We start from the raw sequence: 19,663 nt of genomic DNA on the forward strand, positions 1-19,663 counted from the left end.
GGGCCCACTTTCCTTGGTAGATAAGGAGACAGTATGCATGCCCCACTAATTAGATGACTCTACCTGGCCTGACCTGCCCTTGTATCTGGGCTTTGCTACCTGGGACTGGTTTCCCAGACTTGCTTTTAAGTAAGTCCCTCTGGGAAGGGCAGGGTCAATCTAAGTTTACTGCATAAACAACAAAATGGCTCCCTCTGGCTAGGTAGGCCCTTACATTCTCCACTTTTCTTTGGAGATTAGTCAAATCCTTGACTTTTCAGCCAGTTCTATGTTCTCCTGTTGTAAGGTGTTATATTAAGCATGTAAGACTAACATTTTTATCGCTCTAATTTTCTTTTGTACAAATGACTTTAGGACGTTTATAATACAGGGGTCAAAAAGTAACCTTAGTGCACAGTCGGCTGATGAGTTAGCCATTCACTGCTTTGCATAACCTTTTCCATTTTTCCTAATTCTGTTTGTCTAATTTCCCACCTATACTTGTTGTATTTTGAGGTGACTTAGAAGCTCTTACTCAAACAGGTAACAATAGGAGCAACAATGAATTCATAGTATTTTGAGTCTTAGCTTTAGTCCACAGTCAGTGAAGCCCATCGGCTGAAGCTTCCATCTCTGGGGGACGTCCTTGTCCTTGGCTTGTTTGAGGTGACCCACATGAATCCGGGCCCTGATGCCTTCTACTTTTATTGCAGTGGGGGTGGTCAGGATGACAGTAAATGGCCCCTTCCAGCGAGGCTCCATGTTTCCCACTTGATGGCAACATATTCAAACCAAGGCCCCAGGTAGGTAAGGCTGTGGTTCCATCTCCATCTCTGTCTCAGTGTGGGCAGTTTGGATCCCTGTGTGGGCTCTTTTTAAGACAGACTGTAATGCTCGCAGTGACTGGAGTACAAACTGATCAGTCAGGTTGCTAAAGCAACCTCTTGTAGTAGAGGGCAGAGTGGGGGTGGGGAGGGGTCTCCCGAACATTATTTCAAATGGGGTCATCTTGTTTAAGTAGGGTGTACACCCCACCCTGAGGAGGGTGAAAGGAAAGAGATCCACCCATCCACCGCCAGTCTCCAGAATTAGCTTTGTCAAGGTCTTGTTAAGATTCCTGTTCATTCTCTCTACTTGCCCGGAACTCTGGGGCCAGTAGGAACAATGTAGTTTCCAATTACTGTCCACAGCCTTGGCCAAGGCCTGTGAGACTGAACTCACAAATTCAGGGCCATTGTCTGACCCAATCGTGAGAGGCAGTCCAAACCTAGGAATTATCTCTTCTAATAGCTTTTTGGCTACCACTCCTGCCGTCTAATGTTTGGCAGAAAAAGCCTCTACCCAGCCTGAAAAGGTATCTAAAAAACTAACATATACTTGTGCCCATATTTTCTGGGTTTCATCTCTGTAAAATCTATTTCCCAATAAATTTCCTGATTCCTTACCTCTTTCTCTTTTCCCTCTTCCCATTCTAGTTCCTCCCACATTAACTGCCTGCCACTGAGCACATCTATCAACTACATCCAGAACCATATGCCCTAATTTATAAACCTGGAACTGCTTTCCTACAAGCTCCTTGAGTTTGTGTATCCCCAATAAGTACCCTGATGCATCTGGTCTACTAACTTCTTACCTAGTCTTCAAGGAAGAATTAACTTTCCTGTTTTAGTCTTGGCCCAGTCCCCTTCATAGTCCAATTTAGCCCATTTTTGTAAATACTTTAAAGCTTCCTCTGAATAGTCCAGTTTCTCTGGTAGGGCTGAAGCTAGGAGTGTAACCAGCTCTTGCATTGTTTCTTGGGCTGCTTGCTTTGTGGCTTGATCTGCTCATTGGTTTCCTTTTGAAATAAGATCAGTCCCGTTTTGGTGTCCCCGGCAATGCATAATGGCCACCTCTTTTGGGTCCCAAATAGCCCCTTTCTTTATAAATAGCCCCACGTATATGGAAAGTAGCAAAGGTGTACCTGCTGTCTGTATAGATGTTGGTGGATTACCTTTGGCCATATACAGTTCCTTGGTGAGTGCAATTAGCTCTGCTTTTTCACACCAAGGTTCCATGTGGCAGGGCTGCCATCCAGAGTTCCTGCTCAGGGGAAACCACCGCAGCCCCCACATACCTCTTTCCATCGACCATGTAGCTACTCCCGTCTGTGAACAGAGTCATCTTTGCATCCGGGAGGGGAATGTCTCTGAGGTCTGCCTTATTCCTGTGACTTGGGTTAGGACCTCCCCTCAGTCGTGTGGGTGGTCAGCCAGCTCCTCTGGCAGCAACATGGCTGCATTTAGCACCGCTGGGGCCAGGTCACTCTTGGTTCATTGAGAAGGAGGGCCTGATACCCCGTCACTCAGGTGTTTGTCATCCACTGATCTCGGGGAGTCCAAAGAAGGCCCTCAATAGCATGAGTGGCGGTCAAGATGAGATTTTGACCCAAAGTCAATTTACTTGCATCCTTGACCAGGAGGGCCATTGCAGCAATTATGCGTGGCAAGGGAGGAACCCAGCCACTACTGGATCTACTTTCTTGCTAAGATAGGCTACTGGCCTTTGCCAAGGCCCCAGAATCTGAGTCAAAACTCCTTTGGCCACCCCTGCTTTTTCATCCACATATGAGAAGAAGGGCTTGGTAACATCTGGGATGGCCAATGCTGGGACACTCAGTAAGGCTGTTTGTAATTCTCAAAATGTTCCTTCTGCCTCAGATGCCCACTCTACCACAGTGAGCCCCCCTTTTGCCAGTTCATAGAGAGGTTGGGCAATCTCCACAAACCATGGTATCCACAGCCTACAGTAGCCCACTGTCCCAAGAAACTCCTTCACTTGTTGGGACATAGTGGGGTGGGGGTATCAGGTGATCACCTGTTTCCTGGACTCAGACAGTGAATACACCCCCTCGTGGAGATCAAAGCCTACATAAGTGGTGTGGCTCTGACAGAGCTGTGCTTTCTTCACTGACACCCGATACCCTTTTTCCTGCAGAGTCTGTAAGAGAGCTCTTGTCCCACGCAAACATGACTCATAGTCTTCAGTGGTTATTAGCAAGTCATCAACATACTGTAACAGAGTGCCTCCCAGGTTGGAGGTTCTGTACACACACAAATCCTTGTGTAAGGCCTCGTTGAAGATAGTGGGTGAATTCTTGAACCCTTGGGGAAGTCTTGTCCAGGTGAGCTGGCCTCGGAATGCTTCCTGTGGATTTGACTACTCAAAAGCAAAGAGGGGCTGAGATTCCTTTGCTAAAGATATGCAGAAAAATGCATATTTGAGATCTAAGACAGTATAGACAGTTGTTTGGGGGCCCATGAGGGAGAGGACGGTATAGGGGTTAGGCCCTATTGGGTGGATATCTTCAACCCATTTATTAACTTCCCACAAGTCCTGAATAGGTCAGTACTTCCCAGTCTCGGCCTTTTTGATGGGCAGCAAAGTGTGTTCCATGGAGACTTGCAAGGAACTAGGATCCCGTCTCCTCAGAGGAGGTTAATGTGTTTCCTGATCCCTTCCTTTGCTTCCCAGGGGAGGGAGTACTGCTGGATATGAACAGACGTGGCCATTGCTTTTAATTGTACCACCACTGGAGGCTGTCCCTTGGCCAAGCCAGGGGGCTTCCCTTCTGCCCAGACTTCGGGAAACTCGATCTGTAGGGTTTGAAGAAGGCTCCCTTCTCTTGTCTCCTCTCGTTCTGAGACTGGTTCATAAAGAAGGTTTTCATCTACTGCTGCCACAAACATCTCCACAGTGGGTTTTCTCAAGGTTACAATCATATCTCCTTCCAAGAACTGAATGCCAGATCATAGTTTGTGGAGGAGATCTCTTCCCATCAGGTTATACAGAGCATTAGGGAGGACCAAGAATTGATGCTTGACTACTCCCGAGGCCATATTTAAATTACTTTCTGTTGTGCATTTATGTCTTTCTGGGCAATTCGCCCCTTGTGCCCCGACTTCCTCTCCAGATATTTTTACCATAGGTTTAAGTAATGATGAAAATTGGGCTCCTGTGTCCACCAAAAAATCAATTGGTTTCCCCTCCACTTCAATTTTTACCCGAGGTTCAGGGAGGGGCTCTGAACCATGGTCCCTTCAGTCTCTGGTGGCCAGTATTGCCGTCTTCCTTTGGAGGCACTCCCTGGCCCAATGTCCTTTTTCCTTACAGTAAGTGCACTGATCTGAATCTAAGTCTTCCTGCCTGCCTTCTCTGTGCTTAGGCTTTTCCTTCCATTTACCATCCCTTACCTGCCTTTTCCCTTTCCATTGACTTCTTTCCACCTGTACCCTCCCCTCCTCATGTAATGTCAAAACCTTAACCAATTTTTTTGTCTGTTTTTCATCCTCTTGTGCATCCCTGTTGTTATATACTTTTTCTGCTATTCCCACTAACTCAGTCAGATTCTTCCCTTCAAATCCTTCAATTTTCCGAAGTTTCCTCCTTATATCTGGGGATGACTGACTGGCAAAAGCAAGATTCACTGCCCTCTGATTTTAGGGTGCCTGAGGATCAATCAGGCTATACATTTTATAGGCTTCAATAAGCCTTTCTAGGAAAGCTCCTGGAGATTCATTCTTACCTTGAGTCACCACACTAATTTTAGATACATTAATGGGTCTCTTTGCAGCTGCACAGAGGCCTCCCAGTAGAGCCTGGCGGTAGAAGCATAGGCTCTCCTTACCTTCATCAGAGTTTGGTTCCCAGTCAGGGGGTTTCTTTGGGCAGTAGTCCTCCATTTTCCAGGGATCAAGGTCCCTGCCAAGTCTCTCACTTATCACCTTATGGGTTTCTCACATGATGTGCTCCCTCTCTTCTGCATTAAAGAGAGCCATAAAGAGTTGTTGAATATCCACCCAGGTGGGCTGGTGGGTAAGAAAGACAGTCTCCAAGAGACTAATTAAATCCTGAGGGTGGACAGAAAAGGATTTGTGTTGGGCCTTCCAGTTATAGAAGTCAGAAGAGGAGAAAGGGATATAGGTTAGGTGGGGCCACCATTTCCTGTCCAGTAGAGCAACTTCATGAAGAGGCAGCATCAGCACAAATGGTGAGGTAGAGGGAGGCAGAGGGGGATAGAGGAAAGGGGAAGGATCAGGGCAGTATTTCTGCTTCGTGGTCCCATAGGTGGACTTTGACCATGTATGAGGTAGACTGGTAAGGGCGTCTCGGGACCAAGTCAGGTTTAGGGGACAGATAGGGGGGAGAATTCCACATCCTCCTCATCCAACGGGGGTAGGATGGTCTTCTTCCCTGGTTCCCCCTCATCTTTCTGTTCTGGTTTTGGTGATCTAACCTGCCTTAGAGGGAGAGAGATGGTTTCATTAGAAGGGGGAAGGTGAGACTTGAGCCATGATGGTGGCTCTTCTATCAGATATCGCCAGGCCACGATGTATGGTATTTGGTTCAATGGAGATCAAAGACCTTACTCTGGGTAGAGTAGATCTGAACCAAGGCAAACATTCCCTCTAGTGGCCACCCTGTGGAGAAAATGGGCCACTCTATTTGGCAGAGTGTTTTTAGTTTTCCTGGGTAAACCTTGTCACCTGACTGGATGGCTTTACCTTGAAAATCCTTGAAATGCTGGAGAACAAGACTTAAGAACACCTTAAGTCTTACTACACCTTACTACAACTGTGAGTAAGGTCACAGGTCCCTTACTCCCCTCTTGCCTCATTTCTCCAAACACAATAAACAACACAACAGAGAACAAAAAGACAAGACAAAGACAACTGCAGGCCCAGCAATCTGCATCCAGAGCCTTCTGCTGGTGGGGACTTTCTTGGTCCCCTGCAAACACAACAAACAACACAACAGACAACAAAAAGACAAGACAAAGACAACCACAGGCCCAGTGGTCCTTATCCAGAACATGCCACCAGTGGGGACTTTCTTGATCTCCTGACCACCTACAGGGACTTGAACCCCCTGACCACCTAGGAAAACTTGAACCCCCTGACGATCTACCAGTGGAGGGATGGGGCATCCCCACATCCACTCCAGCCCTGGGGAAGATGGCTGCATCCAGCTTCTCCCCAGTGGGCTATACCTTGGAGCTCCACAACGAGACAGACAGACAGGATCCCGAGATCTTACCTCCAGAGGCTTCTCACAGAAATTCTGATGCTGGCTCAGTTCTAGTCATTTGATCCTGGATGAGCCCCCAATGAGAGGTTTCCCCCAATAATGGGTCCGTGATCAAAGGAGCAAGACTAATACAAAGTGAAGGTCAAGCAAAGCTTTATTTCACGCCAAGCATTGAGAATCAAACCAATCGGTCAGGGCCGTCTCTTACAAACCCTCACAGCCTCACAGACTAACTTTTATAGAGCAAAGGCCATAGGCTTGAGCCTGGCCATACACAGGTGGCCAATGAGATTGCAACACACAGAGAAAACTGCACAGTCATGCTAGGTCACACACAGGTGGCCAATTGAATTTTAATTTACCCTACAGATATTTGAACTAGCCTATCCCCTTGGTCAGAATTGGCACCCAAAAGATGGGGCCCACTCTCCTTGGTAGTTAGGGAGACAGTATGCACACAACACTGATTGGATGTCTCCAGCTGGCCTGACCTGCCCTTGTATCTGGGCTTTGCTACCTGGGACTGGTTTCCCAGACTTGCTTTTAAGTAAGTTCCTCTGGGAGGGGCAGGGTCAATCTAAATTTACTGCATAAACAAAAAAATGGCTCCCTCTGGTTAAATAGGCCCTTACACTGACATATTAAAAACATCTTGCTTGTCAGCAATGAATACAGACCTAAGCAGGTAACAATGGGACACAGCCAACTTTCTGAAAAAGGCACAGAAGGGTTCAAAGCCTTGTGATTGTCCCAAGTCACTGGTGAAAAACCCATTGGGAGAAAATTGGAGAAGGATGGAGAACAACTTGTAAAAAAAGAATGAGTGATTACATTGAAAACACAGATTTAAATGAACAACTAGAACCTCTCAAGCAATAAATTCCATGATGGAGGCAGAGAGGGCTAAAAAGGAGGGGGAAGAAAGGCTGGAGCCCTCGAAGCACGCATGGAGCACATCCCCAAAGTTCAAGCCAGCCAGTCACAATCCCCCAGGGCAGGAGCCAGGCTATATGCAGTCCCCTCTCCTGACATCCCTGCAGATCACACAGGTGCAACAACCTGGGGAATCCCACAAAAAAGGAGAGGAGGAAATGCTGATCACCATGCCCCCTGGGCAGCCGTGGATCTGAAGGGCGTCACTGATGTTGCTGACTTCCATATCTTCTCTCCAAGTCCTGAAAGTAAACCCCAAGACAGAATCAGACAACTGAGGGCTGAAAGGGGAGAGATTGCCATGCTGACATTACAAATACACAGTCTCCAAACCCAGAACGCATCTCTGCAACAGGAAAATTCATGGCTTGACAGTGAGATTGAGCAGCTGAAGCTAAAACTTCAGAAAACCCAGGAAGAACAGAACCAACACATTCTGCAACTTCACAGAAAACATTTTCAAGGGCAAGGTCAGCTCTTGGAAATGACGCAGATACTGACCAGTGTGTATAGAGATAAAACCTTCACTTGCCACTTTCACAACCACTGTAGGAACATGGCCCAAGATATGGCCCATGAGATGGAGATCAACAGCACCTATTATCCCAGGCTGTCCTCTTCCATCACAACAGAGCCACAAAGGGCTGGGTGGCTGTTGTATCCAGCGAGAGAAAGTTCCAGGAGCTGAGGAGAGAAAATGACCACCTGAGGAGATGCTGACTGCAGGCTGGTCACTTTTTATGATTGACCCTCTTGCTCCTGCTGCTCCGTGCGCAGCCTGCAGAGGCTGAGCAGTGTGAGGGGGTTCCTGGGTTGGCTAGGCCCCCAGGAAGGAGGGAAGTCCCACTATGAGGGTACAGGGACCTGGGGTCCCCTGCAGGTATGACTAGGCTCAGGACAGCTGGGTTATGAACAGCCACACCCCTGTTCACCAACTGCATGGACTTTTGTGAATAATGTCTTATTATTCTGTCTCTAGTGAAGCTACTATTTCTAAATAATTCCCACAGTTACTCTGAGTAGTACACCATTATAACTCTTACTGCATATATAAATAAACTTTGTTATTATTCTCATGAATAGTTTCCCCCATCAGAAGTGCTAGAATTTTATACAATAGGTATGGGATTTTGATTTAAATTACCTCCACCAACTTAAGCATCCTGTAAAGGCCGACATGGATAGAGACACTCAAAACAAGACCACTTCTGTGCTCTAGGACTACTGTAACAAGACTGCAAAAGTAATGCAATATTTATGTGAAGAAAATGCAATTTTAAAAACAGGAAAAAAAAAACTTAAAACATCCCATTCAAACTACATAAAATCATTCTTAGTATAGTCCTAAACTGCTATTTTACTCATAAATTAAAATTTTAGTGTTGAATTCATGTTTTAGACCTAAATTCATATCTTAGCCCTAGATTCATATTTTAGTCCTAAATTCATAAAATTAGCTTAGTGCTAAATTTACAGATAGGAAAACATAATAATTTGCAGTCATTTCCTTCTGGTTCTCTCTCTCTCTCTCTTTTCTTCTTTTCTTTCTTTCTTTCTTTTTTTTTTTTTTTTGTAATCTTTGTTGCTTTATTTGAAACAGTGTTGATATTTGCCACTCAAAATTTTACACAGTCAAAATAAAAAGTTTTCTTCTGATGAAAAATGCACCCTCTCATGTGTTTCTGTGTACACATGCAAGGATCCCATGATGCAGAATATAGACTATTGTGAATACTGAAAATGTGAAAATAGAGCTGAAAGTTTTAAAACATTGCTTACACAGAGGTGCCTGTGTGGCTCGGTCCACCAAGAATCTGTCTTCAGGTCAGGTCATGATCTCAGGGTCCTGGTATCAAACCCCATGTTGGGCTCCCTACTCAATGGGGAGTCTTCTTCTCCTTCTCCCTCTGCCCCTACCTTCTCTGGTGCTCACTCACTCTCTCTCTCCAGCTGTACTCTCTCTCAAATTATTAAAATGAATTCTTTAAAAAAAAAAACTCCTTTATGATTAAAAACAAAATTGCTTACACATACATGAATACCTGCAAGAAAAGAAAAAAAAAAGTGTTCCTGTAATTCGTGAGGAGAGGAAAGACTCCTTGAATTTCTTGACAGAGCAGAGTGCCCTAATTTACCAGCAAAGATCCCAGCCAGAAGCACATCTCCCACATGGTTCAAAGGATGAAGAGGCCAGGGGACAGTCCCCATCTGCATCAGAGAGGACGGTAGGACCAAGGAGGTTGATCCCAGTCTCTAGTCACAGGAGGTGGTATCCACCCCTGGGCCTGGAGGACAGGGAAGTGGCATCAGCTGAGGCCAGTGGAGGGCATATCAGGGAACAGGGAATAGTGGCCCCCTCCCCCCATGACTTCCAGTCTTCCCTGGAGAGCTGGAGCAGGGCAGCCACCCACAGGTCCTGGATGTGCAGACAAGGGAGTCAGTCTCAGACACAAAGCATGCAGAAAAGGGTCCAGAAGCAATCTGGAGGAGGACTCACACACATGACACTATTTGATCCAAAGTGGGAGTGTATGCTACAGTCTTTGTTCACTTTCACATAGGTAGTGAATATCTCTGCAGTATCTATGATGTCTTTGGTATTGTTCTGATATGTGGGATGCAGTGATGGGTTACTCAGAACAAAGTGAGGCCTGTGGACCCCCAGAGCATATGTCCCAGTGACAGGCAAGGACAAGCAATACAGAACAAGGCAATTGGGAATTGCAATTTCTGGTCTGCAGAGAATTCCAATAGGGTGATGGCTGCCAGGGGCCATACTCAGGGTTGACATTCAGGTTGAGATAAAGGTAACAGGAGATAGCCTGGGAACACAGGGGGCCAAATGTTCCAGGCAGAGAAAATATGAGTATAAAGGTGGAGGGGTATGTTTCAGAGGCAGAGTAAACACAGCACAGGTGACAGGGAAGTAGGTAGGGAGGAGGGCCCCCACAGAAACTTCTCTGTGGTGTAGGGTAGAGATACCAGGGGAATTGTGGGCCTGGAGATGGGGTGATGGCTGGGCATGTGTGTTATTTGTGTACTACACAGATCTCTGTGGCTCTAGGGACAGGGGAATCTGGGGTAGAGGAAGAAGGGCAGGATTCTGGAAGGGGCTCACAGGGTGTATATGAAGCACTGGGGGCTAGCACTGCTGTGGCCTCAAGGGCATACTTTGGGATTCTTTGTCCCCAGCAATGACTTTCTACATTTCTGACCGAGGGGACCTCCATAGCCTTATGATCCTAGATGTGAGGCCATACCTGTCCGGAGCAGTGTGGGGGCTGAAGCTGGATGGGACCACATGGAGGGGCCTGCACATGAACCTGCATACACCCAGCAGTCCTCCTCCCTGAGCACCTCTGCAGGGCCATGAGGGATGGGGGCATATGGTCGTGATTGGAGCCCCCATCATCAGACTCCTTGAAAATATTATACAAGCTTGATGGAGCGGGGCTTCATTCAGTATACCCATGGAGTGCTCATGTCCTCCATGAGGCCCTTCTCCACCACAACCCCCAAAACAGCCTCTGATCTGCAATCTTGCCAAATACAGGTGCAATTTTATCCTTGGGAGTCACTGGTGGTCTATTTGTGGCTAGCTTAATACTCGAATATTCTCTCTTGTCCCCACTGCTGATGAAATTTTCAATCTGAATCATAAGGTCAGGATGAACGAAACTTGCATGATGAGAGTATTTGTAAGACTGGTGCTAACAGGAGGAACAGAAGATGGTGGGCGAGTAGGGGACCCTCTTTCATCTGGTCCCTTGAACTCAGCTAGATAGCTATCAGATCGTTCTGGGAACACCTATGAAGACAACCTGGGACAGTGTGGTCTCAGAATCTTCAAGGTCACAGATAAATAGTAGTGCCTGATTATGGCAGAATTCCCAAGCATTGGAAATGGGAAGCTGGCCACAATCAGTGAGCCCAGGAGCGGGCTTTATCCTCAGGGCTGCCATAAACTAGGAAGAAGGGCATAGTCGGGCAGCTGCTCTAAGACAATAGGCTCTGCAAGTGATAGAACCACAAATAGACCCTCCACTTTCTCCCAGGGGGAATGGTGCAGGTTTGTGCTCCAGGATTCTGCAAAGTGTGGAGACTCTGAGTGGGGTTACATGCCTCATATTCAAAGGCTTGGTCACAGGCTTGGTGAACACTGAGTGTGTGCAGAAAACAGGGAGACAAAAGTGGTTGACTACGTTTCCCTGAGGGTGCACCAAAGAGTGGGGGCCTCAAACTCTCAGCTCTGGATCTAGAGATTGGGGCACCGCAATTTTTATTTCTGTCCTCTAGAGCAGCACAGAAAACCTTCAGGAAACAAAAGGCCCATAAAGCAAAGAAGAGCCAAGGCCCTGGCGAGAGCTGCGTGATTCCACCAGGACAAAGATATTTTAGAGCCAGCCTAACAGACCCCAACCCCGAGGACCAGCAAGAATATCCAGCCAATAACAAGTGTACTGATTGTTCAAATGGAAAAACTCCAGCGCTGGAGAAAATACTAAATAGAAATTTTAGGGTTTTACTCCACATTTGATACACATGATTCTTTAGTCTCAGTTTAAAATTTCCTTTTTCTTTCATCCTTTTTCCTTTTCAAAATTTTATTTTATCCACTCTTTTGAAGACTTTTAAAATTTTCATTTATACATTTTATATACACATTCTTCATTTTTGCCTTCTTTCATTGTCCTTAATTTTACATATTTATAGAAGTTTTTCTTTGTCTGCAATTTTAAAATCTAGTGTCTTCTAACATACAGAGGAAAATACACTCATGTCTTGGTGTATCACTCTGTTCTACCTGCCTGATTACATTTTCTCTTTTTTTTTTCCTTTTTTTTTTCTTTCCTTTTATTTTTTTTATTATTTGTTTGTTTGTTTGTTTGTTTTTTCCTTTCCTAGTTTCTGAAGTCCTCTGGTTTGTCTAAAAATATCAATTTTGTTGTCTTAGTCATTATTCTCTGGACAAAAAAGCAAGAAAGAAAAACTCACCTTGAAAAAGAGAACAAGAGGCAGTAATGACTGCCAGGCACATAATCAGTATGGATATTTGTAAAATGTTGTAAAATGTCAGAGCCAGAACTCAGAATACCAATTATAAATGTGTAGATGGGTTTGCAAAAAACATAGAAGACAATAGAGATTCCCTTTCTGGAGAAATCAAAGACCTAAAATCTAATCAAGGCGAAATCAAAAAGGATCTAAATGAGATGCAATATAAAATTGAGGGTCTAGGGCATGTGGGTGGCTCAGTCGGTTGAGTGACTGCCTTTGGCTCAGGTAGTGATCCTGGAGTCCCTGGATAAGATCCCACATCAGGCTCCCTGTTTGGCAGAGTCTGTTTCCTGCTCTGACCCTCCCTCTTTTCATGCGTGCTCTCTCTCCCACTCTCTCTCTCAAGTGAATAAATAAATGAAATCTTTAACAAAAATTGGAGCTCCAAGTTCTGGGATAAAGGAGGCAGAAGGGAGAATCTGTGCATAGAAGAGAACATGATGGAGAACAAAACTGAGGAAAAGAGAGATAAACAACTACTAGATTTCGAGGAGAGGATTTGAGAGATCGGTGAGACCATAAAGTAAATTGGTATTAGATTAATTGGGGACCCACAGAAAGAGGAAAGAGGGGAGAAGAAGGCAGATTTCAACAAATTGTAGTTGAGAAATTCACTAATCTAGGGAAAGAAACAGGCATTCAAGTTGCCTGGGTAGTTAAATTCACTAAGTGTCTGCTGTCAGGTCAGATCATGATCTCAGGGTCCTAGGATCGAGCCCCATGTCAGGCTCTCTACTCAATGGTAAGTCTACTTCTCCCTAAAAAGAGAACATAGAGGCACTACTGATTGCCAGGCACCTCATCAGTACGGATATTTGTAAAATGTCAGAGCTAGAATTCAGAATATCAATTCTAAAGATAGAGCTGGGTTTGCAGAAAGCATAGAAGACACTAGAGAATCCCTTTCTGGAGAAATCAAAGAACTAAAATCAAATCAAATCAAAACCAAAAAGGGTATTCATGAGATGCAATTAAAAATGGAGGCTCTAGAGCAGCTGGTTGGCTCAGTTGGTTGAGTGACTGCCTTCGGCTCAGCTAATGATCCTGGAGTCCCTGGATCGGGTCCTGCATCAGGCTTCCTGCTTGGCTGGGAGTCTGCTTCTTCCTCTAACCCTCCTATTCTCATGCTATCTCTCTCTCATTCTCTCGCTCAAGGAAATAAATAAATACAACCTTTTTTTTTTTTTTTTTTAAATGGAGGCTCTAACTGCTAGGATAAAGGAGGCAGAAGAGAGAATCTGTGGCATAGAAGATGAAACAATGGCGAATAAAACTGAGGAAAAGAGAGATCAACAATGACTAGGTTACAAGGAGAGGATTTGAGAGACCAGTCAGACCCTAAAGTGAAATAGTATTCGATTAATTGAGGAAGAGGAAAAAGAGGAGCAGAAGGTAGATTGGAACAAACTGTAGCTGAGAAGTTCCCTACTCCGGGGAAAGAAACAGGCATTCAAGGCCAGGAGGCACAGAAAACCCTCTCAAAATGAAGAAAAAGACATCAATACCCCAACCTAAAAGAGAGAAGCCTGCCAATCTCAGAGACAAAGAGAAAATCCTGAGAGCAGCTAGGGACAAGAGGTCCTTAAGTACAGAGGTAGAAACAGAAGGCTGGCAGCAGACCTATCCACAGTGACCTGGCAGGTCAGAAAGGATGGGCATGATCCTCTCAGATTGTTCAATGAGAACAAGATGCAGCCAAGAAGACGTTCTCCAGCAAGGCTGTCTTTCAGAATAGAAGGAGAGATCCAGATCTTCCAGAACACACAGAAACTGAAGGATTCAGTGATCAGTAAACCAGCCCTGCAAGAAATAGTAGAAGACCACCTTCAAGCCAAGAGAAAGCCCCAAAGGAATATAGCTCAGAAAGGAACAGACACAATAGACAGAAACAGTGACCTTAGAGGAAATACAAAAGCACTACATTCATCTCTTTAAGTAGTTACTGTGAATGTCTTTGGGATCAAGGCTCCAATCAAAAGTCACAGGGTATCATATGCAGAAAAAAATAAGACCCTTTGAAATGCTGACTGCAAGAGACTCATTGGAGACCCAAAGCACCTCCTGAGTGAATGTGAGGTAGTGGGACACCATGTATCATGCAAATGCACATCCAAGGAAAGCTGGGGTAGCAATCCTCACATCAGACAATTAGATTTTCAAGCGAGGAAGGACAGTATAACATATTTAAAGGGTCTATCCATATAATTAAGCACTGTAAATATTGATGCCTCTAACTTGGGAGCAGCCTATGATATATACCAATTATTTAATCACAAGATAAAAGGAAGACTTTGATAATAGCACAGTCATACAAGGGGACTTTTACAGCTCACTCACTGCAATGGGCAGATCATCCAAACCAAAGATCAACCAGGAAACAAGGGGATTGAATGACACACTGCACCAGTTGGACTTCACAGATATATTCAGACCACTCCATCCTAAAGCAACAGAATACACATTTTTCTCCTGTTCTCATAGAAATTTTTCCAGAGTAAATCACATACTGGTTCCCAAATCGGGACTCAGCCATTACCAAAAGAATGGGATGCGTCCCTGCCTATTCTAGACCACGATGCTTTGAAACTGGAGTTCAGTCACAAGAGGAGATTTGGGAGGAAATGGAACACATGGAAGCTAAAGACCATCCAACTAAAGAATGAAGTGCTCAACCAGGAAATTAAAGAAATTTAAAAATTCATGGATGCATGGGACACCTGGGTGGCTCAGTCAATTAAGCACGGGTCAAAATAGCAAAATTAACAAGTCACAAAAAAACAAATGTTGGCGAGAATGCAGAGAAAGGGGAACATACCTTACACTGTTGGAGGGAATACAGGCCACTCTGGAAAACAGTATGGAGGTTCATCAAGAAGTTAAATATACAGCTACCCTATGGCCCACAAACTGCATCACTAGGGTGGAATTTACCAGAAAGATCCAAATTAAGCGACCCAAAGGGTCTCCCATACCCCCAACGTTTATAGCAGCAATGTCCATAATCACCAAAGTGGAAAGAGCCCAGATGTTGATCAAGAGATGAATTCATACAGACAATCTGATAGAGACACACCATGGAATATTACTCAGCCATAAAAAAGGATAACAGCTTACCATTTATATCACTGTGGATGGAACAAAAAGCTATTATGCTGAGCAAAATAAGTGAACCAGAGAAACTCAAGTATCTTGTGGTTTTACTCATATATGGATTATAAGTAACAGCACGGAGGATCATAAGGGAGGGAAAACTGAAAGGAAACAAATCAGAGAGGAGATAAACCACAAGACACTCTTAATCCTAGGAAACAAACTGGGGGTTGGAAGAAGGAACTGGAGCAGGGGGTGGGGTAAATGTGTGACAGGCATTAAGGAGGGCACCTGATGTGATGACCACTGGATGTTATATGCAACTGATAAATAACTGAACTCTACATATGAAACTAATGATATACTGTATGTTGGCGAATGAATTAAAAGTTAAAAAAGGAAGTTTCTTATCATTAAGAAGCTTTACTTTAAAAACAAAGAAAAGCCCAGGGCACCTGGGTGGCTCATTCAGTTAAAGCCTCTGCCTTTGGCTCAGGTCATGATCCCAGGGTCCTGGGTCGAGCCCTGCATCGGGCTCTCTGCTCAGCAGGGGGCCTGTTTCTCCCTCTCTCTCTGCCTGCCTCTCTGCCTGCTTGTGATCTCTGTCTGTCAAATAAGTAAATAAAATCATTTAAAAAATAATAATAAAATAAAACAAAAGAAAAACCCAAACAAACTAAAAAAATAAAATAAAATAAATAAATAAACAACAACAAAAACAGGAAAAAAAAATAAATACCCTGAAGGAAACAGGTATTTTTGATCCCCATCCCTCCTATATATCTCATTTCAAACCCAAACCAGAGTCCGTTACCTGAAATAAAGTCTCTGCCTGGTCAGGGACCACTGGACCCTCTGTATTGGATCAGACATTAGGGCATCTCTTCCCCCATCTGTTAGATTTGTAAAACATAGACTGGAGATAGTAAGCACTATTCTTCCTTCTGAGCATAGTTGATGCCAAGTGCTATCAGCTAACTTTCCAAGGGAAATATAGCCTGCAGAAAGAAGCACTTGAGGAATCAGAAACCTGCAGGAGGACCCTGACTCTCACGCACAGACTGGACTGTTCAACCACATATCCTGCAGGAGAACATCCAGGCAGAGGCTCTCAGGCATGGTTTTCAAAGCCAAACCCCAGCCAGTCCTCAGGTTCACAACAAAGTGAGGAAATAACCCCCAAGGCTCTGCCATCCCCTGACATAAATCCATACCAGAACTCATGCCTAACTACCGAAAGTAGTTACTGGGAAGCTCTTTGAGAGACCATGCCCTGGGTATAGGCTTAAAAGGCTCCTCCATCCATTTCTAGGATGACAAATCATGTCACTCAGCCAGGGCTCAGTAGCGTCCCAATGTGGCCTCCCAAGGGCAGGCCATTCCCACACCCTCCCAGAGCAATGAGGCTGCTCCCAGGCTCCATCATGGACCCCAACCTATCAGGTAAGGAGGAAAGGCTACTGGCCACCCACAGGCCCTTCATGGGAAACAAAGGCTGTAGAAGAAGGGCCACATGAAAGAAACAGGCTGGGCCCCTATGTCACCCTATGGCAGAGTCACCCCCTTGCAAGAACCCCTGGATTGAACAAGGACACACTGTCTCCACAGACTCCATGAAACTGTAATACCCTGCCAGACCCAGCTGAGTTCTTCTGAGTTGCAAGGATTGGAATCTTGATCTCTTAGTTAGTACCTCTGGAGACACCCTCCATGTCAGAATGACAGTCATCTGCCTGTCCACCATGGCTACACAAAGGAGGAAGGGTGCCTCAGAGAAAGGAGATCCTGGGAACTTTATAGGCAGGACCAGAATCCCTGCAGCAGAGGGAAACTTCAGATGAGGAGAATGGGCCTTGCATGGGAAGAAGGCCATAACACTTGGCCCTGACTTCTTTTGTGCACAGAGAGGGACATGACCTAGGCCTGCTTTGACCCCCAATTTGCCGTAGGGCAGGTGGGCTGGGAGGGCAGAGCTCCAGGCTGGGATCAGCCCTTCCTACCAGCCCCAGTTCTTGTGAGATTCACGTCACTTTCTAATTCACAGCAAAGTGATGGACAACTGTGTTCTAGGATCTCTCTGGCCTCCCCTCCCCCAGCCCAGCTGACCCACCCCAGTTTCCAGAGTTTTAATGGTTCTACTGGTCAGTTGTTGCCACAGGATGCTGGTATTCGGGGGCAGAGCTGTGAAGCCCTATGTAGCCATGGAGAGCCCACTGTTGGCTGCCTCATCCACTTACCAGCTGGTCCTGGAGAAGCTGTGGGGTGCACTGCTGGCAATTTCTGGTAGCTAGAGACACACCCCAAGTCTCCCTGTGGTGCTCTCGGTGATACTGGTAGGTACAGTATTGCTGCTTTTCCTAAGGAAGGAAAAGCATTCTAAGAAGGGCGATGGAACTGAGCAAAAGGTGTTTGACCACCATAAAGTCTGTGTAGGAGGCAGTGAGAATATTGGCTCAACCACACAAGCCAAGAATGCCCTCAGGCCATACACAGTGGTGATCAGTTCTCCCACATTACAAACCTTGTGCTTGTCAGCAATGGATAGAAACCTCATCAGGTTAAAATGGGATGCTGCTAACTTTCTTAAAAAGCAGCACAGAAGAGCCAGCCTTATGATCTTCCCCAAGTCACTGGTGAAAAGCCCATTGGGAGAGAATCAGAGAAGGATGGAGAACAAATTGTGAAGAAAAGAATGAGTGATTTCATTGAAAACACTGATTTTATAGAATAACTAGAATGGTTCATGCAAGAAATTTCAAGATGTGGACAGAGCACTGCAGGAAAAGGAGGGTAAAGAAATGCTGGAACCCTTGAAGGCATGCACAGGGCACATCCTAAAAGATCAAGCCAGCCAATCACTGTCCCCCAGGGAAGGACACGAGCTGCAGGTTGTCCCCTCACCTGGCCTCTGCACAGATCACACTGGTGACACAACCTGGGGAGTCCCACAAAAGTGTGGAGCAGGAAATTGCAATCACCCACCTTCCAGGTAGCCCCTGATCTGAAGGGTGTCACCGATGTTGCTGGCTTCCATGTGTTCCCTCCAAGTCCCCAAAGGGAACGTCAAAACAGACAACTGAGGGCAGAAAGGGGAGAGATTGCTGTGGTAACAAGTCAAATACAGTCTCCAAACCCACAAACCATCTCTGCAACAGGAAAATTCAGGGCTTAACAGTGAGATTCAGCAGCCAAAGCTGAAACTTCAGGAAACCCAAGAACAGGATCAACACATTCTGTATCTTCACAGAAAACACTTTCACAGGCAAGCTCAGCTCTAGCAAATGACACAGAAATTGACCAGCGTTTATAGAGACAAGAACTTCACCTACCAATTTTGGAGCTTCTCGTAGATGGCCCATGAGATAACCCATGGTATGGAGATAAACAGTTCCCACTATCATAAGGCTGTCCTCTTCCATCACGACAGAGCCGCAAAGGCTGGGTGGCAACTGTTTCCAACGAGAGAATGTTCCAGGAGCTGGGGAGAGAAAATGATCAACAGCCACACCCCTGCTCACCAATTGCATGGACTTCTGTGAATAATGTCTGATTACTCTCTCTTTCTAGTGAAGCTACTATTTCTAAATTGTTCCCACATTTACTTTTAGTAGTACACCATTATACCTCTTACTGCATATATAAATAAACATTGTTAATATTTTCAGGACTAGATAGAATCCCCCATCAGATGTGTTAGAAATATATGATGTTGGCATGGGATTTTGTTTTGAATTAATGCCACTATGACTTAAGCATCCTCTAATGGTTGACATGGAGAGACACAAGACCATTATCTGTGCTCTAGGACTACTGTTACAAAGTCTGCAGGAGTAACTCAATACTTGTGTTTAAAAAAATGTAGTTTTAAAAACAGAAAAAAAATCTTAAAACTACATCCTAATCAAACTACATAAAATTTTTGTTAGTGTGGTCCTCAACTGCTATTTGAGTCCTAAACTAAATTTTAGTCCTGAACTCATATTTTAGACCTAAATTCTTATTTTTGAACTAGATTCATATTTTAGTCCTAAATTCATAGGATTCATTTCCTATGTTTTTACATAGGAAAACATAAGAATTTATTTCTTGTTCTCTACTTTTTTTGAGGGGGGGATTATCTTTGTTGCTATGTTTAAGACAATGTTTGTTGTTTACCACTCATGAATTTTATGCAGTCAAAATAAAAAGTTTTCTCCTGACTGCAAATGGACCCTCTCGTGTGTACATGCACGTGCAAGGACCCCATGATGCAGAATCTAGACTACTGTACTTTTGTGAGTACTGGAAAATGTAAAAATAGAGGTGAAAGTTGTAAAATATTGCTCACATGGTCGGGGGTGCCTGGGTTGCTTGGTCCATTAAGCATCTGCTTTCAGGTCAGGTCATGATTTCGGGGTTCTGGGATCAAGACCCATGTTGGACTCCCTGCTTAGCGGGGGGTGTCTGATTTTCCTTCTCCCTCTGTCCCTCCCCTCTCTTGTGCCCACTCTCTCTTTCTCTCTCTCCTGCTACACTCTCTCTCAAATTATTAAAATAA

The 19,663-nt window shown here is 45.0% G+C and overlaps 1 protein-coding gene across 1 annotated transcript in view; it reads right to left on the minus strand.

Moving 5' to 3' along the window:
• Positions 1 to 19,663, minus strand: part of LOC309870124 (uncharacterized protein) — a 223,488-nt gene that overhangs the window by 11,089 nt on the left and 192,736 nt on the right. The window contains exons 6-7 of the mRNA XM_082742251.1: positions 18,456 to 18,604; positions 17,364 to 17,483 (exon numbers count right to left, since the gene is read on the minus strand). Of these exons, the coding sequence (XP_082598377.1) occupies positions 17,364 to 17,483; positions 18,456 to 18,545 (210 nt within the window). The 5' untranslated portion in view covers positions 18,546 to 18,604. The remainder of the gene's footprint in view (positions 1 to 17,363; positions 17,484 to 18,455; positions 18,605 to 19,663) is intronic.

The sequence above is a fragment of the Mustela nivalis genome (assembly GCF_964662115.1).
Source record: "Mustela nivalis genome assembly, chromosome: 1".
NCBI lineage: Eukaryota > Metazoa > Chordata > Mammalia > Carnivora > Mustelidae > Mustela > Mustela nivalis.